This window comes from Amblyraja radiata, chromosome 22 (assembly GCF_010909765.2).
Source record: "Amblyraja radiata isolate CabotCenter1 chromosome 22, sAmbRad1.1.pri, whole genome shotgun sequence".
Classification (NCBI taxonomy): domain Eukaryota; kingdom Metazoa; phylum Chordata; class Chondrichthyes; order Rajiformes; family Rajidae; genus Amblyraja; species Amblyraja radiata.
Window position 1 is genome coordinate 40,447,235 of NC_045977.1, and position 18,023 is coordinate 40,465,257.

Genomic DNA, 18,023 nt, shown 5'->3' on the forward strand with positions numbered 1-18,023 from the left:
TTTTATCAGTTGATTAATTACAAATGCAGCCAGTTTCTAGTGTAAAATTATTCCAAATTGATATAAGTAAAGAACCCCAGAGATTAGATTTTTAAATAATTATTCAAAAGTAACTGAATCTGTTTCTTATAATTAACACATAATCATTGTATATAAAATAACAATTTCTGAGAAGATTGCCTACCAGTTTTTGTGATGTAGTGGTTGATTCTGATTACATCTAGATTTGAAAGGGGAATATTTGAATGCAAGTTGTGATTATTACAAAAGCATTTTATAAAGCAGTGCCCAGGAAACTTTGAAGTGTTTCAATTGGCAGAGCATTGTTATGTGTTAATCATAAAGTGCAATTTTCTATTTTAAAAAGCTGGCAAAATAGGATTAGAAATAAATGTGGATGGATGCTCCTACTCCTATGACCTTTTTATATTTGTCTTGGAGTCGTCAAGTGAGGGTTGTTATTACGATGTGAACAGATGTTTAACATCTTTCTATGTAATTCTCGCAGCTCCTCAAATGGTACTTGTTCTATTTTTTCTCCTTTTCATGCCTGCTTTTGCCCAAGGCACCATATCAATGTGAATTGTTGCAACTGACGATATGGAAAGGAGCTAGAAAGGAAAGCAGTCAGTTCATGATGTACAGTGTAGACAAATGTACTTGTGAGGAGCATTTTAGATGGAATAATTGGGTTGACTACAAAGAATTGTGGAGCTGCAGTAAATCTTTGATGCAGATTGCAACATGTACTCCACTCCACTTCCTGAAGTGGATGTCCACCTCCCTTGTTTTGCTAACATTGAGGGAGAGGCTGTTTTCTTGAAACGATACTACAAACTCTCTTTACCCCTTGAATCCCATTGACTCCAGTTTAGCCAGGACTCCTTGTTGAAACTTGATCAAATTCTGATTTGGTATAAAGGGTGGTTATTCTCATTTCATCACTAGCGCAGTTCCTTTGTCCATGTTTGGACGATGGAGGTCAGAAACGGGGTGACTTTGGCGGAATCCAAGCTGAGTTTCTGTGAATAGGTTGTTGTTAAGCAAGTGTGGCTTGATAGTGTTATAGACTATCCCTTCCATCACTTTGCTACTGATCGAGAGTAGACTAGGGGATTGTAACTGACTGGGTTGGATTTATCCTGCTTTTTGTGGACAGGACATATCTGGGCAATTTTTTCACATGGTCAGGAGGATGCCAATGTTGTAACTGTACTGGACAGCTTAGATATGGCTGCAGCAAATTCTGGAGCACGTCATTTGTACTATTGTCGGAACGTTGTCGGGTCCTATAGCGTTTGCTTTTCACCGTTTTGATTCATTCCACGTGATATCAAGAATTGGCTGAAGATTACATCTATCATGCTATCAGCCACCCAGCACTTTGGGTTGAAGGTCGGCACAAATGCTTCAGCTTTCTATTTTGCACTGATGTGCTGGGTACCCCCATTATTGAGAATGAGGATATTTGTGGAGCCCACTCCTCCAGTGAGTGTTTAATTGTCCACCATCATTCACAACTGAATATGCATGACTGCAGAGCTTAAATCTGATCTGTTGGATGTGGGATTGCTTAGTTCAGTTTATTGCATGGTGCTTACATTGTTTGGTATGTGGGTAGTCCTGTCTTATAGCTTCATCAAGTTGATTCCTCATTCTGGGGTATGCCTGGTGTTACTCCTTGCATTCCCCCCCCCCCCCCCCCCCACTCTTCATTAGACTGGTTAACTACTTAATGCAGTCGGTTATTTTCCTCCTCAAATATTTGTTACCTTACCACCAGCTTTGTTCTATTTTGCCTGGGGTTTTATATTTGTATATTTAATATTTTGTTTTTTTTGTACTGTGTACTTAATAGTCCAAACTATTAGCCAGATACTCATTGAAATAGCTTTCCCACCCAACTCTCAGCTCTCCCACACTGCACCAAGATAAAGGCGTAATATCAATATACCTGTAGACGGTGAAAATGTACTATAGGACCTGTGAGACAATCCTAATCGGGAAGACTGGCTCCTGGTGGCGGTGTTGGATTCATGGGAGGTGGTCTTGGAGGGGAGGAGATCTCTGTGGCTATCAAACTTTACAACACCTTTCCCTTCTGTCGAGGGGTAGACTGACTCCCCTCCCCAATCTTTGCACATCCCCCAAGCCTTCCCACTCGTCACTTTAACTTCACGTTTCATGTATTTTGTGTTTTTATGCATGTTGGCAGATCAATTTCCCTCCTGGGATAAATAAAGTTCTATCGTATCGTAAGTATGATAAGACATACTTAAGATAGGAGAGAAGGCATTTACCATGTCCACGGCAAGTCTGTAATGTTAAAGTTTAGTTTCAAAGCAAATTTTAATTGAATTTCTCCTGGAAATTGTCAAATGTTTATTCTTAACGTTTTTTTATAGTTTGCTTTTAACCAATTAGTCAATTAGTCCATTTTTATCTGAGGATGTATGTGATTTGCAGTGTATTTAACTAGTTAATATATAACATTTTAAGAGATTTTTGCCTGATGAACTAACCCAGCCTGTTTACAATAGCTTTATTGACGTCAAGTCATAATTGACATGAGTAAAGTCTGCAGCTGCAAATTATTACTTTTCGATCATGCACGGATACATGGCTCCGTATGTGTCATAGGATTAGGATGACAAAGGTTTTTATTTCACAAACAAAAGCTTGTTTTTGTTGTTTCCTTTCCCATTAATTTGCAGTTCAATTTTTGAACCTTTTGAATTTTTGCCCTTTGTGCAAAAGATTTTAAATCTAATGAATGAATAAACTCTTTGTTTTCCAGTAATTTGCAGATCAGGCCAGTTGTACAGAAACTAAATTATTGCAATTAAGTTTACAGTGATGCCTGCAGAAAACTTGAGCCAGGACAATTTTCTCTTTTTTGTGTGTTTTGTCAAAATGGAGGAGTCGAAGTTGGAAGGCAAGAAAATTAATTTGATGCTTCAATTTAACTCTGGGAAACACCTCGGCAAATCTGGAAATGGGTTCCATTCTGCCCTTTTGCTATAGGTGGTAAACTGTAATCAAAGGCAGTATAATTTGGCTTTAAGGTGTTGTAATTGAACGGAAAATTTTAAGGGATGTTGTTTTGAAGAGTGCACCAGAAATTGGGTACAATTTTCAACACTTTTTTCTCCCCCTTGAATTTGATAAAGATGTTCACATGGTGATCTTTCATGGTCCTTAAATTTTCTCCACGTAAGAGCTGAAAATGTTTTACTAATTAATGTTGCCCAATTGGAGAGTTTCAAGGTCTGTTCAAGGAAATCTATGCCCTTTAGTAGAGCAAAGGTAAAAATCCAGCTGTTGGAGTTGTTCAAATCAAATCATCATTGTTGAAAACATTAGCAACGCAGTGGTGCTGGTTTCCAACGGGAATAGTGACCACACATCTCTGTCCTCCTGTACATGCGGACTTCCACCGCTGGAAGTATAGGATTTTGGCGTGTTCTTTATCATCATCAACAGCCCCCTCCTCACCTGGCAAACCAGGTGGGGGAGATGGTTTAGTCGCCGACTACACGACCATGGAGCAGGTAGTACAGGATTACATGGTACCCGTGGCGGGGGGATTCCCCTGACCTGCTATTGTTCAATGTTGAACCTTAATCCCCATAGACTTATCAATGTAATAACTATATCCATTAGTCAATGAGTAATTGACTGGAAGTCTGAACTCTAAGTTAATTACCAAAAAAATAATGAAAGAGGTTCTATTTCCATGGAGGATTATTGTGATATGAAATTCCATATCCAAATATTAATGGAAAGGGAATCGTATTAGCTTATGTGGGGTTGAGGATAAATAGACTTTTTCTGCAGGTTTGAGAAAACAAATCAACAATTGCTCTTTCAGGCAATGTATTTCTAAATTTACAGCCTGGCTTGTGAGAATAATCTAACTTGCTGCTTTCTGAAAGGCTGCATATTAGAAAATAAAATGTATATAGTTTCAAGAAGTATGAACTCGCTCCAAGTAGTAAAGCCACTGTGTGTATACAATTGGTATCATGGAAACTGGTGGGTTTTTTATTTAACCCAACACTGAAAATCTGACATTCTAAATTATGAGAAAGTCAGGTTTTAAAGATATATTTCATAATGTTCAATAGGAGCATGAGTGCCTAAGCTGTCAAGAACTTTGCAGTTCAGTGTGGAAGCGTGTCTACTGCCAATAATACTTTTTGGAGGAATTAAAGCTGCAGTCCAGGCTTCTAAATGGCTTGGCATCTCACCAAAAACAGTGGTTGCTTAATAGTTACTCTTCCTGTGGTTAAAATCTGCCCCATGATCTCTAGTATCATTTGTTTATATTGTACAATGAATCATGAGAGCATCGTAGTTCACAGATGACTACATGTTACTAATACATTAGTTATATTTTGTTTGAAGCATGAATTAAATAGACCAGAAACACAATTTATAGCTAAAATCTATCTAAAATGTTCATCTTTGCTAATGCTTCCATCTTCTATACCATACCAGGATTATTGACAGCAAATTTGCATATTTAAGTTTGTTTCTTAAGAACTCGGAGCAGAACCTGATTTAAATAAAATTAAATATCTGCTGATCAATTTACAGAAATGTCTGTATCAGGCAGTGGTATCAGAGTAACTGGAATGTGCAAGTGAGTAACTAGGAATCAAAGGCCACGTGGTTATTTTTGCCTTTGCAGTTAACTCAGTGAACAGAGCTGCCAAGTAGTACGGATTTTCCGTATTTTGTACGGAAATGCGATAAGAATACGGATGTACGGATTTGCTTTGTAAAATAAGGATTTTTTTTAAATCGGCCCAACTTCCTGTTTCATCTTGCTGCTTAAAAAATGCAAGGATATAAAAAGTCATACTGTAACTAAAAATTACAGCAGATTAAATCTATTATTTTAAATTTCAAGATCTGGATGATGATTTTTGTAAGCTTTGATCTGCCTGTCCAGTTACAGGTTTAAACATCGCTGTCAGTTTAGCGCGTGGGAATTTGAACGAACAGCGCTATGGGTTCTAATTATAGATATGCCTATTGCCTTTACACATAGTACTGTGGGCTTTACAAATAGCGCTATGGCCACAGCGCTATGGGTCACAGACTGTTTGGGGAGGGAAAAGGAGATAGGGAATAAGAGGGAGGGAGAAAAAAGGAGAGAGGGGAGGGAGGGAAAGAGAGGAAGGAGAGAGAGGGACGGAGGCTTCCAAATGGCTTCTACATCTGGTGCTAAAAGCAGGAAGCAGACATTCAAACAGAAGTATACAAAGAGATGGAAATGAATGCACTGTCAAGTAAGGTGCATAGAAGACATGTCAATTGGTATCAGAGTTATGCATTCTTGTACTCTCACATGGATATGACTGCATATTAAAAATTTAAAAAAATTAATGCAAAATGGCAGCGCGTAAAAATACAGATTTCCTCAGCAAAATACTGATTTTCAGGTACAGGAATACTGAAATGCTCTGACAAAACTTGTCAGCTCTGAGTGAATGTATTGTTGTCGGGGAAATCCTTCTGTTGATCCAGATAGCTGATTAGATACCATAGTAACATCTAAAATAACCTTTCTGGTCGATTTTGTCAGATAAATGTATAGTAAAATTATTTATTTAATTTGGGCGACAGTTTTTTGGTCATTTCTATAACTACCTAGTTGTAACTATGGTACAGGTGCACAACCTTTTATCCGAAAGCCTTGGGACCAGACACTTGTCGGATTTCGGAATTTTTCGGATTTCCGAATGGAAGATTTTTAGCGTAGATTAGGTAGGTAGCGCGGGCGGCTTGAAAAGTCTGGAGCGGCTGCCTCCTCCCTGCCGAATCATTGCATAAATGTTAGTCAGTTAGTTTGGAGGGATTTTATGTGGTGGGGGGGGGTGAAGGGGGAAACTTTAATTCTTAGTCCCCTACCTGGTCGGAGAGGCGGGGAGCGGGCAATGCCTTACCGGGTCGCCGTGCAGTAAGCTCCGGAGCGCTATGGCCGCCGACTCCCAACATCGCGGAGCTGGGGGCTGCGGGCGTCCGGCCGCGGGCGACGCCGGTTGGAGCTCCAACCCCGGCAACTCTACCCCTGGCTGCGCCGTGCGGTAAGCTCCGGAGCGCTGTGGCCGCCGACACACAACATCGCGGAGCTGGGGCTGCGGGCGTCCGGCCGCGGGCCGCGCTGGATTTGGAGCGCAGCGCAGCCAGGGGTAGAGTTGCCGGGGTCGGAGCTACAACCGGCGCTGCCCGCGGCCGGACGCCCGCAGCCCCAGCTGGGAGTTGGCGGCCACAGCGTTGCGGAGCTTACTGCACGGCGACCCGGTAAGGCATTGACCGCTCCCCGCCTCTCCGACCAGGTAGGGGACTAAGAATTAAAGTTTCCCCCTTCACCCCCCCCCCCTTCACATAAAAGCCCTCCAAACTAACTGACTAACATTTAAGCAATGATTTACAGATGTTTAAGTGTCTCTCCGGTCTCCGGGGAGGAGGCAGCCGCTACAGTAGTACAGACCTGGGTTGACCGTGGGTCGTTTCGGGTCAAGTTTGGCGCAAACGCGAGCTTTGGTGTGCAGACGACATCCTGGAAAAAATGGCCGGTTTTCGGAGTTTTTCGGTTTCCGGAACTCCGGATAAAAGGTTGTGCACCTGTATTATTTTTCTTTTTTACAAATTTTCTTTATCGGATCTGTCATAACTGACAAGGGGAGCATTTATTGTCCATTTCCAAATGCTCTAATTGACTGATTTGTTCGGCACTTCAGAGGAGATTCTTTTTAAAGAAGCAGCCATCTTTGTCTGCTTCAGGAGTTACCAGACCTGGTACAAGTGGCAGAATTTCTCCCCTGGAGTGAACAATTTTTTTGGGCACCAAGCTTTTTTTTTTTTTTGCTTTTTTTTTTCTTTTTCCCCCCACATGTTTTCTTGAAATTCTACATTATTAGTTGAATTTGTATTTCACAGCTGGGATTTGAACACTGTCCTCTGGATAGTTGGTCAGGGCCTCTGCGGTATTCATCTGCTGTGCCACCACCGAACCCAAACATCAGGGACTACTGTGTTCTTTTTCACGGAAACATTGCTTGTCCCTAGTTCACCCGACCCTGCTATACAACCTAGGTTTTTTTTTAACATTTATTCTATGGACCGTACAGAATCCTTGGGCAAGGTAACGTACAGGCATCATCCTTTTTGTTGGTCAATGCTTCATGGTGCATTGATGTGATGGTCATAGCTCAATTCTGCTTCCCTGACCTGGAATACCTGTTTGCAAAATACTGTCCACTTATCTACGAAGGAAATTCATCTCTGCCACCTTGCTAGTGGTCTGCATGCCATTCTAAACCAATGCCAAGATGGCACTGAACAAATGAAATTATATTCAGTCGTTATCTCCCTGTTTAGCATTGACTTCAATGAAGTTAAAGTCCGAAATATATTCCCCAAATATCATCAGCATATTGATCATCTTACAGGCAGACTGAATTCTAGTCTTGATTTAAAGAAAAACAATATGGAGATGGCAAAGACTTAAATGATGGACCATCTTTTTATTCCCTTGTTTTTCAGGGTATGAAGGTTTTGGTGGATGCAAGAAACAAGCTGGGCATTCCTTGGGAAAACACTGAAAATGAGAAACATGGAATGTTTGTAATGGCATTTGAAAACAAATGTGGAATGCCAGTCGAACCAGCCACATTTCAATTGTATGTGCCAGCACTGAGAGCCCTCTGGCAAGATTCAGGAATCCAGGAGGCATACATCCGAAGACGAGAGTTTCAGCTGGTAAGATGGATCCTAATGTGATGAATGAATTGAAGATGATAGATATTTGAGCGGGAGATGTAGTTGACTGATATTTCCGTGAGCTTAACAATTTTAAGGTGTTCAATTAAATGTCTTCCAGTATCCTTGCCAAATACATTCACCAACTGATAGATAAGTCAGACTAATTCTTTCACTAAAATACTTTTGTTTCTATTTATTGAGGTGGCTTTTTTGGGCTCATAATGCTTAGATTTCCTTAAATTGACATTCTGGGTTTGCAGTTTTCTATGGAGAAGTAGAAATTAATGGGTTTGCATTGGAATAGCTTTTAGTGAACTCTGGGATGCAGCTGGCTGTAAGAGACTGATGGTAAGAAGCACTGGCATTGAATAAACGCGAACTAACGTTAAGGCAGCTGAAAGTGCAAGTCTATTTTTGAATATACGTTCTTTCCACGTTAAAAATGACTAATTTCCTACTGTTAATAATAAATATCTATGATATTATCTATTATAACTTGGCACAGAACAGGATTCCAACTTGGGACCTTCCTGGTTTGTGTTTGGCTTGGTACCACATGATACAGTGAAGTCCAGCACTACACTTTGGTGAGAGGTGATTTTATCCTCTTCTATGATAGATATTTATCAATAACAGTAGAAAATTAAGACCAAGCTATATTCCATGATTTTTGTTTTTATTTCTGTGGATGTTATTGTACTCTGGTGAGGATCAGAATGTTCTGATAATGACATCAAGTGCATATTGAGTTGCTGAATGCTTTTGGTCTCTTGGTTCGCCAAATTTTAACAATGGGTTAAAACTGCAATAGATTCTAGATTATGTTGCTTTTCTGTTTAATTTTTTGAATTCAAAAGTGCCAGTGTTGAAGGAATAATAAACTGTAGCCCTGCGTGATGCCAAGTACAAATACTCTGCCTTGGTCTTCTAGAATGTTGGATCCTGGACGGAGGTCCAGGGGTAGGTTCCAAGTCTTCTCAGATCCCTGCACTAAGCCTTCTCTATTAATAAACCTGAGGGAAGGGAAACTGTCTAGACTAAGTTGCTTCTCACACACCAACGATGCCTCCTTGTGGCTTGTCTTAAGTTGAGGCATTGATGGCTGTGGGGATTTCTGCCAGCTGTACCGCAGCAAGCAGGAGACTTAATTTATAACTTGGCACAGAACAGGATTCCAACTTGGGACCTTCCTGGTTTGTGTTTGGCTTGGTACCACATGATACAGTGAAGTCTAGCACTACACTTTGGTGAGAGGTGATTTTATTCTCTTCCACAATTGACCATTTATCCTTTCTTACAAATATAAATAAAAAATGTTTTCGGTACATGTAACACTTTGCTTAATCAGGTGCTTAGTGGTTTTCTACGTGAGCAGTGCAACATTGGTGAGCGAGTTCTTGTAACACACAGCCTTAGACTTTTTATATGGCATTTTCACCTTTGCTGTAAATTAGTAGCAATATTTCTGTTTTTATAAAATGAAGAAAATCCTTTTTGCATAATCAGGGTAGAGTTATTATTTTTAGTGATGTGCATGGAGTGTTTTAAAGTGTACTAGACCAAGTGGGACCCGTTGGGTCCGTGTCACACGGGAGGTCTGGTCGGCCAACGCAATATTTCACCACTGACCCATAGCCCTAACTACGCATGCTCGGCAGACGGCCCCTCAATAACGGCAGAAATTAAGTTAGTTAATAATTTTGCATTTAATATTTCCTTAACCACACCATCCCTCTTCCTACCCCTATCCTCCTCCGTCCCCCCTCATCCCCAGCACTCCCTTCTCCTGCTCTTCACCCTTCTTCTTGTTTCCCCTCTCCCTCCCTCTCCTTTCCCCTACCCTCAGTCACTCTCTCCCTCCATAACCCCTCTCCCTCTATCCCCCATCTCCCCCACTGCTCACCTCCCCCTATCCCACCCCCGTACTCTCCCTCCTGACCTCCCCCACTGCCCTCCTCTCCCTCCTCCCCCACTCTTCCTCATCACCTCCCCAACTCCCCCCCCAAAAAACCCAGCAACCCCAAGACAGCAAGTGGGGGCGCAGTTTTAATTTTTTTTGTTTAAATTGTCAATAACTTGTAAAATATACCATTGATCTGAAGGAAACTTGATACAGCACACCACAGGATAATGGCGAGTAAGGTGGGCCAAAAACTAGCGCTATCGTGTACCGTTTTGGTGTAATTTCAGGATCACACTGACAGACAATACGCAGACATACCAACAAACAAGACAAGAGTTTTAGTAATATATACTATTTTCACACATTCTACTCAAATTTTCCCCTCGAGATGATAAACGTATTTCTGTCACATTCCCACCTTGCTCCCCTCCCATCACAACCATCATGACACCAGCGGCACATTTTCTGAGTTAAAGTCGATGTTAATGTCTACACACGAACGCTGGAGTGTCCCCTCCCTCCCAGAGTGTCCCGTCCTGCCTTGAAGTCCATTGTGACGTCACTTGGGTTTTTTTTTCCCGAAATGGGTGAGTTTTTGGGCTGTTTTTAAATTTTAAAGGATTAAAAAGTTGGGAAATATAGGTCGAGTTACTCCAGCATTTTGTGTCTATATTCAAACCAAACTGATATTCCAATTTCTACTAAATGGTTTGTAACTTTGAGAGACTGAGTCCAAGAGGAGCAGCATGGAAATGGGTCCTTCAGCCCATGATTCAATGCCCACTATCAAAAACAGTGGTGCAGCGGTAGAGTTGCTTCCTTAAAGCACCAGAGAACCAGGTTCAATCCTGAATACAGGTGCTGTAAGTACGGAATTTATACGTACTCCCTGTGACTGGATTTTCTTCAGGTGCTCAGGTTTCCTCCCACACGCCAAAGACGTCGAGGTTTGCAGGTTCATTTACTTCTGGAAATTGTGAATTGTCCTAGTGTGTAGGATAGTGCAGGTTTACAGGGTGATTGCTGGTCTGTGCAGACTTAGTGGACCGAAGGGCCTGTTTTCACGCTGTATCACTAATGAGTAAAACTGCATTGTAGAGGAAGCTGTGAACGTGCATTTCAACTAGCTCATGGGAGAATTCTCAGTTTCCTGATGTGTACAAAGGGAATTTGTGGAATTTCCATGTGTAACTGCTGGCATTTATAATTTAAAACTCTTCGCCCTTTTCTCCACACCCTATTACCACAAACCTCAACTTAGCCCTCAAATCATCCAGAACCCAAACTTGTGCATTACTCTTCACCACAACTTCCTTCTACCATCTGGGTGCCATTCTTGAGGAATCCTAATCTTGTTGCAATGTTTATTGATATTCTGTGAGATTCAGCATTATCTTAAAATAAAGATGCCACTTGCTCCCCTCCCATCACAACCACCAGGACACCAGCGGTGTATTCTCTGCCTTAAAGTTGATGTTAATGTCTACATTCTTCCTCCTCCTAAGTATTTATCCTTGTGGTTGAACAACATTTGCATCTATTACCAATGTTTTTTAAGTAGTTTAATTGTCAGGTGCTTTTTCTTGTCAGTGGGTCATCAAATTTTGGAAGGCATTGCTGCGTTGAGTTGTTTTTGCTGAGTGTTCAAAGTTAAATGGATGGTTTTTATTTGAGGTTGATGCAATGACATGTCAAAGTCATGTTGGATGTTGATCAACCTCGGGTCAATGTAGTCATCACACTTTGATTTGAACCTGAAATTAATTTCTTAGGCCAGTTCAGGGCAAAAGGCAGGCTATTGATTCTCATTATATCCATCTGTTTTTATTTAGTTCAGCCTGCAAGTGCACTCAGAAATAGGTATAGGGTTGATTTTTCTAATTATTGGTACCTGGTATATATCTCTCTAATTGTCCAATTTCATTTGCACTGACCGTTTTACCAGACAACATCATTTGGGGCAGAACTAATAATTTCCTCCTTTAAATGATATTAGAGAGCCAACAGGTTTCTTTTTTTAAGTCAGTCTATTTAATTTTTTTATGCAAGCCCAAAAGTTGCAAATACCTTGCAAAATTCCAAATGGGATTGGAACTTGTACTTTAACCTATTCACTGCCAAGTTTTTTTTTCACTTGGCCGTGTTCTCAGGGGTGGCACTGAACAGGTTAAAATCCTTAGAAAGAACAGTTATAAAGTTGATGCATATTAGTGGGTTCAGCCATCTTATATATAATTTTGCTTCCTGTGGATTTTAATTTGGAAAGGTAGACTTTGCTGTGACTTTGAGTATGACAGTTTGAGTAAAATGTCAATTGTATTCAGCCAGAAGCGCTGAAGCAGCAAATAAGTCTTTGATGCTAACTAACAGGCCCAGGATAACGCGGAAGGATGAAATTATGGATCAGATGGTCCTTGGCAAGCATTGAAAAAGGCAGATGCTTAATGACGATAATCTGAATTACTAAATTATTTTCTCACTTCGACCAGAGACCTGGTCGATATATTACATTGCAGCATTCAGAGAATTTCAGAATAGTCTAACAATATTCGAGCAGTGAAAAATAGTTCAGCCAAAATTATAAGCTGATATTGTAGTAGCAATATTATGAAAGCAACAATGCAGAAATATTTAAATAAAAGAGTGGAAAGATGAAAAGAATTAAGAATAAGGAGGAATTAAGAATAATTTTTTTAATCAATAAAAGTGGAGCGTTATGATTTGGAATCTTTGATAGAGATGTGGCTTCATTTTGACTAAGATAGGGAGATTTATTATTTTTATTTATTGGTTTTCTTGGAAAAATAGATTGCTTTGATTTTGAAGTAATTTGATGCTTAGCCAATAAAAACCCATTTAAAAGATATGCTGTTATGTATCAAAATATAAACTAGTATGTTTCTAGTTGCAACATGAACAGATGCCTCCTTTGATTTTGCAAGAAATGTGGGCGTGGAGAAATTCTGAGGGTTAAAAGTTGAGAAATAGTACATGAAGTTGAACACTATATCAAAGAGAAGATCAAGGTTAAAAAGGCTGTTCAGTGAGAAAAATTATATGACTGAAAGCTAAGCAGATGGGGGGGGGGGGGGGCAGGAAAATATGGTGATAGTAGGATTCTATCACGCCTCTGTTACTAATAGTTCTATTCGGACTTAAGGTGTCCTAATGCATGGTAAAATGTGGAAAGTATGTAAGAGTCTTCGAAACATGGGAGGTTAGAGGGTTAGGGAGATCTATCAGCAGTTGAAGTTGGTTGATTTTTTGAGATCAAGTTGATGAATGTGGCCAAATCAGGAAATTTCTTTCATGTGTATGCTTCTAGTCCAACAAGAAACAGGTTGATTTTGTGGGAAATTTACGAGAAATAAGTTAACAGCTGCATTTTCCTGGGCCCAGGACATAGGTGTAATCATGAAGAAGGTCTGTCATGGCCTCTACTTTATTAGAAGTCTAAAGGAATTCAGCACATCACTGAATACTAACAATTTTCTACTGATGAGGTTTTCCTAACTGGTTGCAACATGACCTGGTACAGTTGCCCTAAGAAGATCTATCATCGAGGATAACCCACCATCTGGGCTGTACCACCTTCCCACTGCTTCTGTCAGGCAGGAAGTGCAGAAGCCTGAAGTCCCAGAACAGTTATTTTCCTAAAGCTATCAGGTTCTTCAGCCAACCTGCACGACCATAATCCGACCTCAACAATTGAACAACCCCAACAAAACCCCCACTACCATGGACTTGTTTTTCTTTCTAAATGTGTTTTTATTTTGTAGTCTTCATTCCTTCTATTGTCTTGCATTATCGTATGTAACGTGTATAATTAATCTGTAGGAAGGAACTGCAGATGTTGGTTTAAACCGAAGATAGCCACAAAAAGCTGTAGCTCAGCGGGACAGGCAGCATCTCTAGAGAGAAGGAATGGGTGACGTTTCGGGTCGAGGCCCTTCATTCTTAAGAAGCCTGTCAGCAACTCAGTTGCCTGTCCCACTGAGTTATTCCAGCTTTTTGTGTCTATCTTGTGTATAGGGTGATTTCACGAAAGGTCACTGGAGCGTAGATCCGCACCCACGTGACCGCAAAATTTAACTGGGGGACAAGCGTCACTTCCGGTACATGTTAGTGAATGGGAAAACACGCACTTTCACACCCGTTAAAAACATCGAAAACGGCCAGTTTTTGATCTGCAATTTACTGTACCAGTCGGGGTGACCGTGAGGCACAGCTACCTAAATTTACAGTTAAAAAAAAAGATAGAAACTAAGGTAAATTCAAGAGGGAGCTGAAGGTGCAAAAACAGCGGAAGTTGTTAGCGGACATTTGTCGTGGAGATTTAAAGATCCAAAATATCGGGAATTATCGCGTTTGCTCGCTGCATTTCATCAAAAGTAAGGCATTATTGGCTTTGTTATCTTTATTCATTTGTTAGATGAAAAGTTTTAAAAGTGAAAAATCCGTCAGTAAAATTGCAAAATCGCCCATGGTTCTCAGGTGGGTTTTAACATGCAAAATGAAAACGCTTCTGAAGCTCCATTTACCATTTAAATAATCGTAAACTCTCAATGCGTTTGGAAATAAATTTTACTCAGATGCAAGCTAAGGAATGGGATAATTGTCAGCTGTTAGTTGGACAAAATCAGGAGATTTTATTATTTGCCAAAATATATTTCTCAATGTTTCTTGTTTAAAGCCTGCACAAGCACCCAAACTACTTATTTATTTATCATCTAATAACAGACAAGCCTGCAGCATGGAATGATGTCAACAATCCTGATTGGGCACCCACTGTGAGCAGGATAGACAATGTGCACAAGAACGCCATGCACGTGCAACAAGAAGAGAGTATTAAAGCAGATTTGGTCGCAGCTCAAGCATCTATAGCTCTGCAAGTTGATGCTGAACTTTGAACGATTATTTAAATGGTAAATGGAGCTTCAGAAGCGTTTTCATTTTGCATGTTAAAACCCACCTGAGAACCATGGGCGATTTTGCAATTTTACTGACGGATTTTTCACTTTTAAAACTTTTCATCTAACAAATGAATAAAGATAACAAAGCCAATAATGCCTTACTTTTGATGAAATGCAGCGAGCAAACGCGATAATTCCCGATATTTTGGATCTTTAAATCTCCACGACAAATGTCCGCTAACAACTTCCGCTGTTTTTGCACCTTCAGCTCCCTCTTGAATTTACCTTAGTTTCTATCTTTTTTTTACTGTAAATTTAGGTCGCTGTGCCTCACGGTCACCCGACTGGTACAGTAAATTGCAGCTCAAAAACTGGCCGTTTTCGATGTTTTTAAATGGTGTGAAAGTGCGTGTTTTCCCATTCACTAACATGTACCGGAAGTGACGCTTGTCCCCCAGTTAAATTTTGCGGTCACGTGGGTGCGGATCTACGTTCCAGTGACTTTTCGTGAAATCACCCTATACAGGTGCACAACCTTTTATCCGGAGTTCCGGAAACCGAAAAGCTCCGGAAACAGGACATTTTTTCCAGGATGTCGTCTGCACACCAAAGCTCGCGTTTGGCGCCAAACTTGACCCGAAACGACCCACGGTCAACCCAGGTCTGTACTACTGTAGCGGCTGCCTCCTCCCCGGAGACCGGGGAGACACTTAAACATCTGTAAATCATTGCTTAAATGTTAGTCAGTTAGTTTGGAGGGCTTTTATGTGAAGGGGGGGGGGGGGGGTGAGGGGGGAAACTTTAATTCTTAGTCCAACTCTACCCCTAGCTGCGCGGCGCTCCAAATCCTGCGTGGCCCGCGGCGGGACGCCCGCATCCCCCCAGCTCCGCGATGTTGGGAGTCGCCGGCCACAGCTATGGAGCTTACTGCACGGCGACCCGGTAAGGCATTGCCCGCTCCCCGCCTCTCCGACCAGGTAGGGGACTAAGAATTAAAGTTTCCCCATTCACCCCCCCACCACATAAAATCCCTCCAAACTAACTGACTAACATTTAAGCAATGATTTACAATGATTCCCGGTCTCCGGCGAGGAGGCAGCCGCTCCAGACTTTTCAAGCCGCCCGCGCTACCTACCTAATCTACGCTAAAAATCTTCCATTCGGAAATCCGAAAAATTCCGAAATCCAAGAAGTGTCTGGTCCCAAGGCTTTCGGATAAAAGGTTGTGCACCTGTAGTTAAAACTGTGTGTTTGAGTCCATGTGCCTGTGATTCTGCTGCCAGAAAATTTGCTGGTGTATCTGTACCTCTGCGTACTTGTACATATGACAATAAACTTGAACTTATGGTCTTTAAGTTGATACATTTTTAATTAGATGAGGGATCAAAAGAAAATTAAAATGTAGTCTGTTAATAAGAATGTATTAGAATTCAATGTAGAAAATAATTTAGCTCTGAATAATGTAGATAAGGCGCTACCTCCCAATTGGCAGTGACAATACAAATATGTTTACAATTGTTTAAAACCAATTCTTATCAACTCGTTATGAATTAGCAAGTTTCCAGCAAGATTCTTGGATAATAAGCGGAGGTAGGAACCTCAGCGATACATGTGCTAATACTGACTGTCCCTTCCCAACATACAGTTCTAATCATATTTTCCATTGCTGCTTTAGGCTGTGAATGTCAGATGTTGTTATTAAATACCATATGAGGCACTATGTGATATCTTTTTAACCTGTCCCTGAACTCAGAGTTGTACCCAAAATATTTTTTCTACATTCCAAACTATCAGAAAATCATCTCTGTTGCGTACAAGTTACGAAATGGTCTATTCTTATTGTACATAACGTCGTTGCAACGTGAATATATTGTCTATACAGTCTCAAAGTTTGGTCTATTTGCTGGGTAATTTTGTTTGGCATCGACAATACAGTGGTCATTGATCTTGTACTTTATTTTTTTTTTCCACCATATAATATAATTCAAGCTATTTTTCTTGGGTCTAGAACTCGTGAATTAATCTCTTGTTGAGTTTGAGTTGGCAGTACAGAGAAGACTTGGATAATAACTTGCCAGCTGATAGCAATTTGGGTTTAAAATTTATTTTATTATGTACCTAGTAACTAATGGGAATAGTTTGCATCCTCTTAGGATTTACAAAAACAGAAATTAATTACAACCCTTGGAAAGAAAAAGTCCCTTTGGAATGAGTGCAATGTAAAGAACTGATGTTGAAACTGGCATGGTCTAGTCAAAATATAGAGCACAAGACCATGTATTTTGATCAATTTAATAGGTGCATAAGTGTCTTAATTTGTTTCAAATACATTACTTAGTTGATACATGTTTTCTTTTGCTGATAGGGTTGAGATTATTTTTGTGAGTGTTTAATAATTGAGGCAGCACAACTTGTTGCCATTTCTCCATTTCCCCTCCTCCCCCACATCCAGTCCCCTTACACCTATATTCCTTCCTCTGGCTAGACATTTGCACTTCTATCCTTACCTTCTTCTTTCAAACCTTTTTGTCTTTTCATCTCTGACCTATGTCCAACCATCTGCCAATCAACCCCCCCCCTGCACGTGCCTGATTTTGTACCATCCCCACCCCTCTTCTAGTGTTCTTCTCTCCCTTCCCCCAATTACAATCTGTCTGAAGAAGGGTCCTGGCCTGAAATGTCCTGTATCCATGTTCTCCAGTGATGCTGCCTGACCTGCTGTGCCAGTTCATGGACAGAAAAGAACTAGGAGGAGGAGACACAAGGAACTGCAGATGCTGGAATCTTGAATAAAACGCATTGCTGGAGTAACTCAGTGGGTCAGGCTGCATCCTTGGAAGACATGTATAGGCCAAGTTTTGGGTTGGGACCCTTCCGTCTGAATCTGAAGAGCAGGCCATGAGGGCAAGTGCTGTGAGGCCTCAGAGTGAAAAGGTTTTATTAATGGGTTCTGGTACAATGAAAATTATGACAACAGAACAGAAGTCAGAAACACATTTTGCTAATAAATGGAATGCTAAAAATATATATAGCTAATATAAATCAGATGGGAGAAATAAATATGAGTAGAAATACTAGATAAGATGAATATCCTAAATAACCATGTGATTTAATTGATAATTTGCTAATTAATTTGGGGGATAATGCAGGTGGTCATTATAGCAGCATTGCTTTATTTTTATAAAGGGCACAAAGTGTTGGAGTAACTTAGCTGGTCAGGCATCATTCCTGGAGAACATGGATATTACATTTTTAGTCGAAAGGGTCTCCTATTCATGTTTTCCAGGGATGCTGCCTGATCATCTGCATTACTCCAGAACTTTGGTTGGGTTTTTTTTGTTTGTAAACCAGCATCTGCAGTTTTTTTTTAAAATATTGCAGCAAAATGATTTGATCGGGACTAAATATGTCAAGTTATAAACTCTGTAAGA

General features: G+C 40.5%; 1 protein-coding gene across 1 annotated transcript in view; it reads left to right on the forward strand.

Annotated features, from left to right (window-relative positions):
- The window catches only part of gna12 (G protein subunit alpha 12), a 52,555-nt gene that overhangs the window by 12,453 nt on the left and 22,079 nt on the right, over positions 1-18,023 (forward strand). The window contains exon 2 of the mRNA XM_033041138.1: positions 7,558-7,773. Within this exon, the coding sequence (XP_032897029.1) occupies positions 7,558-7,773 (216 nt within the window). The remainder of the gene's footprint in view (positions 1-7,557; positions 7,774-18,023) is intronic.